Raw genomic sequence first — 5,390 nt, forward strand, 5'->3', positions numbered from 1 at the left:
TTCTAATATTGGGCTTCGCTGGTCATTTCGGGGCGATAAGCATTATCCGTCATTATATTTTTATCAGCTACCAGGATCTCTGCTTGTTGCTGGACGTCATTTGGCCACTTTTTGGAGTATAGATATATCAGGAGTCTCTAAAAATCACTAAGCGTAATTTATAGCTAAAAATAGGAGAAAAAAAACGCAGTTTTTCATACGAGACACGCGATAGTTCATGACATTAAGATTGTTTTTGTCAACATCGATCAGTTGTTAAATATCCGAATTAATATACATTGCATGTATAATGTCCTTTCATTGTCCTTGCGCACACTTTCAACGAAGGTAACTACTATGGGTCAACTAAGGTATCCCGCTTTTATTTACAGGGAACAATAATGATGGCTGTCTAAATCTACATGTATAAAGATAAATTTTTATATAAATCAGAAAAATTTTAATAGATTTAATGGATAAAATTTTACTAATAGAGCCACTAGCTAACGAATAGAAGAAGACGACGACGGTTTCTTCTCTAGTACAACTAACTGCAAAAACGTCAACCGTTTGTGGTCATGAATTAGATTTACCTATTCAAACGATAAGGAAAGAGATCATAACGGCAGCACGCTATATACTTGCCTATCTATCTATAAAACTCGTATGTAGTAGAATTGTTTGGAAATAACTACCGGGGTAGCCGTGAAAGTGGCTATAGAAGTGCTATGGAATTTCTTGCGCTGCTTGTACTGCAATAAGTTTGAGATTAGTCAATAGGTGCTTAAACTGAAGCACGCGAAGACGGAATAGAGAGAATGGCCCGAAAATTATTCCATCCAATTGCGAACTACAAGGAAAATGACGACTAGGGAAATCGCGATAAAGACTACGGCAAGGAACAAAAGGATGGTAGCCATCGTTGGGTCGAAAGGTGTCCTTCGAGATCGCAGCAGAGCTGAAAGGATCCTTCTGGCGTTGTCGTGTGGTACCACTTTGAGCTGGCATCGATCTGCATAAAAATTGCCACAGGAAAAGTTATAGTCGAACAAGACGATTAGATGCAATGAATACATCCATTTATTCACCTGTACTCTTAATAGTTAAGTAGTCTATAAATACATGTCGACGGCACAATCCGAGGAAGTCTATAAGGCCATTGAAAATATTGTGCTTTATAGAAAAGCTAAAGCAACTAATTCGAGATCAATGGCGATCCCATACGTAAAAAGCAGAAAGCTGTTCGTACGTTACTGTCTTCTAGAGACGGCTATGTCGGCTAGAGTTCTCTCGTAGAGGTCGGTCTTGAATGGAATTTAGTGGTGGTAAAAAGTAACGCAATGACAATTCAGATGAATTCAAGGGTGCGGCTGGGTACAGCACGACAGAAACTCATAACCGATTCTTTTAGAAGCCCTATTAAGAAGCAGCGGAAGCTTTTATGTAGATGCGAATTCGGAAACAAGTTACTAGTCTGACATTAGTTAAGCTTGGAGTTCTGTAATATACATTCTGTAATACTATGGATGTACCGCCCTCTTTTGGACAAAGTTATGCCATGGCCCGATGAAATTAGGGCAGTATCGAATGCAAAAATGGCAAGTTTCTATTTGATACAATTTAAGTTACGCTAGTTGCAAATTTTTGCCGGGCCTTCAACAACTAGAAATCATTCACAGTTACTATCCAAGTACAATGAGTAACTAATAGGTTATAGTAAATACGCACCTTGATGCACACAGACGTTTAAGTCACCATTAAGCTTAATTACCGTACAGGTTATGTTTAAGTTGTGCTTGTAATTTGTATCGAGATCACCTCTAGGCGAGTGGCACTGCCAATCCAAGGATTCGAAAAAAGTAATTTCTGAAATAACAACATTTGACGTTATGTTCATTTGGTCACATGTTTAACATCCTGGAAGTTAGATTTCTGTATTCCGTAAGAACATGTGTATGTGAAAGCTGATCTCACAACTTAGCTTTAGAGAACTTGAACAACAACTTGAATAGTATTAGACGCACAACATATTGGAAAAGTGAAACAGTTCGGTGCAACTCTTTATTTATGGATGAAGTGAAGTAATTGTTCAAGCAGTGCTAAAAGAATGACATGTGATTAACGGGCCTTCTGCTAGTAAACGATGCGGTCTAGCTACTATTTAAGAAAATAGCTTTACTACATGATGTTTCGTAAAACACTGGGATACGGCGAATGAACCAACCGTATAAACCAATATGGAACTAAACCGTAAATCCTTTATTTATAAAATCAAAGCTTCACATGAGCTTTATCGAATTTTGAGAGATTACACGGAATTATAAATTATCGGATTTAAATAATGAACGGTACCTATGTAAGCTAGACACAGATTGGTTGCAAGGCTTACTAACCCTCAGCTCGTGGTGGCTTCGTTTCATAGCTCCGCCTGGGCACCCTGCAAGTGATTGAATTTATCTTAAACTTGCCACAACCCCAACATTTTTGTTTTTTGATCTTGCCAGTCGATGATACCTCACGTATTAACGCGGGAAACGTCATGATTGTCTCAACCGTACTCCGCAGGGACGTTCCTGAGCAGTAAACATATATTAATTAACATAAAAATGCTTTTACTCACCATATTTATGCAACGATGATATATAGATATATCCTGTAACTGGGCAATTGCAGAATTGGTGCTCGACGATGACAGGACGAGAGAGCGCCTTCAGTGATATAGTCGCCTTAATACTATCTATCTGTTTTCTAAGAGAAATAAACGTTGATGACATTGAATGACCCATTCGATCAAAAGCGCGAAACGTTGTGTAGATTTTTAACAAAATCTCAGTAATCTACAATCTAATCAGTAATCTAAAATAGATAAAGCGATTGTTCTTTCTATTCTATACAATATATAATGGTTTCCATTTTCGTGTGTCTAGAATAGTTGAAAGGAGGTACCTGAAACTTATGGTGGATGGTACGCTGACTCATTGTGCGTTGTGACTAACAGCGCATATACGCATACATATACTTCATTTGAAAAAAATATTTTCATATGCTAGTTTCCAATTAAATCGTGTTTTAAAGTTTTTTTTTTCTTCGTAGCTTAGGGTTACTGATTTCGGCCTCACCCCTAAAGATAAACTATGGATCACGTGCGGCGAAAATGTGCATGAAACGTTTTAAGATAGCGAACAATTGTAAAGCAATTAATTCTTGATTGATTTCAAACAGAACTAGCTTTTGATTTCAGCTCAGCAAACTATTTTACCTTAACAAGTTTAGCATGTAACTTGACAAACGTTGGAACCAGGTAAATTTGCTAGCGTCTAATCTTAAGAAGCGACTATCACGGCATCGAGAAAACAATTTCAGCTGGCAGTCAGGCCGACCTTTTGTGTCAGTATGAAACTGAAAGTATGTTTTATAGAACTGGACCTGTAAACAATGAGATCCTCACGGAAGTTGTTGAATAACATTGGCCTATTGAAAGGATAAGCTGGTTTAATAGGATAACTACGTCGCCTGATAGTTCATAAATTCACTTGCTATACTTTTCGCGAAAAACTAGCTAAAAATAACACATTAAAATATACTTATGAGTAGTTCTCTGACGCGTACAGTGAGAGGTTTGTTGAAATTTATGAATACGTGATCAAGTCTTTCATCACGGCTGCCCTTAAGAATAGATTTTCTTTATCATTCTGACACTAAACAACTGCAGGGTCTAATAAACATGTTACACATGTAACCGTCAGAGACTGAGATCTATATAAATCCTACACACAATGTCATAGAGCCGTGCTTAGATTCGTCCCACATCGACAACGTGCAGTTCTTCAGGTCCACTCTATCCGTAAGTAGACGCCAGGGTCGAAAACAATAGTTACTATTAAATAGGGGACTTTTATCTTTATCAATCGTATATAACGCGCCCAGTTACTAAATCATGTTATCACTGGCTACATGGAACTATATTAGAAAGTAGATTCTTACCGCCGCAGCAGTACAATGATCTATTGACACGTTGATCAACATCAAGTCTAACGGCAGTTTCAAACCAAATACGGGTCGAGGCATTATTTTTTGACGTCCTTTGATCCTTTCCGTAAAGGTTTCCCACTACCGGGTTTCTCGTATAGGCCTCAACAGCCGAATACGCATCCTTGTTGGCGGTAGTAATCCTTCTAGTTTTATGAGTAGTCACATCTACAGCGGTACTGTCACTTAATGCAGGGGTGTTGAACACAGTCACCGTCTGTTTATCTTTCCAATCAGTCGAGGTATTTTCCACAGAAGGCGTAGCTATCGAACTTCCCGTTATCGAATTTTCGGTTTTCGTTTCAACAGCTAAATCCTTTTCCGAGTTGGACGCAGTAGCTTTTGCCCGTAAATCGCCAGCTTTTTCCGGGAAGGCATTGTCACCTGCTTCAGGCACAGCGATGATAGAGTTCTGTTCAGGCTTCTGATTAGCTTGAATGTTTGACAATGATTCCGTAGTCATAATATGTATGCTAGCTGCATCACGATTACCTTCAGCTAACCCCGAACCTTGCAATTGCTCAAAATCTGACTTATCTTCACCTGCCAGATCATCATAATTCTCCTCATGTCGATCTTGTATCTTTGTTTTTGGAGGAGCAAGAGTGTCCATTGTCACAACATCAACACCTACATCAGCACCGTTTCCCGCGTCATCTAAGATCCTGACGGTAACATGCTTCGACTGTACCTGATCATATCCCTTCGATGATTGGAAACCACCCAGAATCAGCATCACCCCAAACAACATTATAAGGCACACCATTATTGATCTAGCACAGACCGACAGCTAACTGATTTGATGGGGACATTCAATTAAAGCAACAGCTAAGGGCAGCGGTCGCCGCGGTATTCTATGTTCGCCCTCTTCTCAGGGATAGACTCTACGTTCAGCAGCGGATTAATAGCAGATCTTGTTGGCTGCGACCCGACGTCTGCTTATTCTAGAACGTAATATACATATATATATATATATATATCAATACGTGTGGCTCAAGAAGACAGCTAACGAGCTGAGTTGCCCGGCGAAGAGATGCTGGTCATGAGCATATGTGATGGCCTTTGCGGTCTGCGGCCGGATATATCAGATAAACTTTAGCGTACGTCCGTGAGTGGTTCGTTGAATAACGGAGGAAAAAACAGAGTGAGCAGACAGTAAAGCGATGCGCAACGCCGGTAGTGAGGGCATTTAACGCGACGCCCTTAAAGCGAAGCAGGAGTATCGTAGTTGATTAAATAAACACCTTCAAGTATATGATGAACGCAAAATACGCTCTACGCTTGAAGAATTTTACGTAGGCAAAAAAGATCAACTGTATCTTTTATATAGTAGGAGAGTTCCATTATAGGGAAAGAACTGTCTGAAAGTGAATACGAGGAGT

The 5,390-nt window shown here is 39.4% G+C and overlaps 1 protein-coding gene across 1 annotated transcript; it reads right to left on the reverse strand.

Annotated features, from left to right (window-relative positions):
* Positions 1-337: 337 nt before the first annotated feature.
* Positions 338-4,835, reverse strand: LOC111269011 (uncharacterized). Its single transcript, XM_022848315.2, has 4 exons — positions 3,964-4,835; positions 2,373-2,552; positions 1,708-1,845; positions 338-991 (listed from the first exon to the last, which is right to left on the reverse strand). Exons 1-4 carry the CDS (start codon positions 4,772-4,774, stop codon positions 810-812), a joined length of 1,311 nt encoding a protein of 436 aa, XP_022704050.1. The 5' UTR covers positions 4,775-4,835; the 3' UTR covers positions 338-809.
* Positions 4,836-5,390: the final 555 nt, after the last annotated feature.

Source organism: Varroa jacobsoni, unplaced genomic scaffold, assembly GCF_002532875.2.
Source record: "Varroa jacobsoni isolate VJ856 unplaced genomic scaffold, vjacob_1.0 scaffold_140, whole genome shotgun sequence".
In the NCBI taxonomy this organism is placed as follows: domain Eukaryota; kingdom Metazoa; phylum Arthropoda; class Arachnida; order Mesostigmata; family Varroidae; genus Varroa; species Varroa jacobsoni.

Bases quoted from the DNA above. Each gene is read 5' to 3' on its own strand.
- LOC111269011 (XM_022848315.2), bottom strand. From the start codon at position 4,774: ATGGTGTGCCTTATAATGTTGTTTGGGGTGATGCTGATTCTGGGTGGT. The intron at 1,846-2,372 runs GTTAGTAAGCCT...TTGTTATTTCAG, and splicing joins GAAGCCACCACGAGCTGAGG to AAATTACTTTTTTCGAATCC. The intron at 992-1,707 runs GTGCGTATTTAC...ATTTTTATGCAG, and splicing joins AAACGTCTGTGTGCATCAAG to ATCGATGCCAGCTCAAAGTG.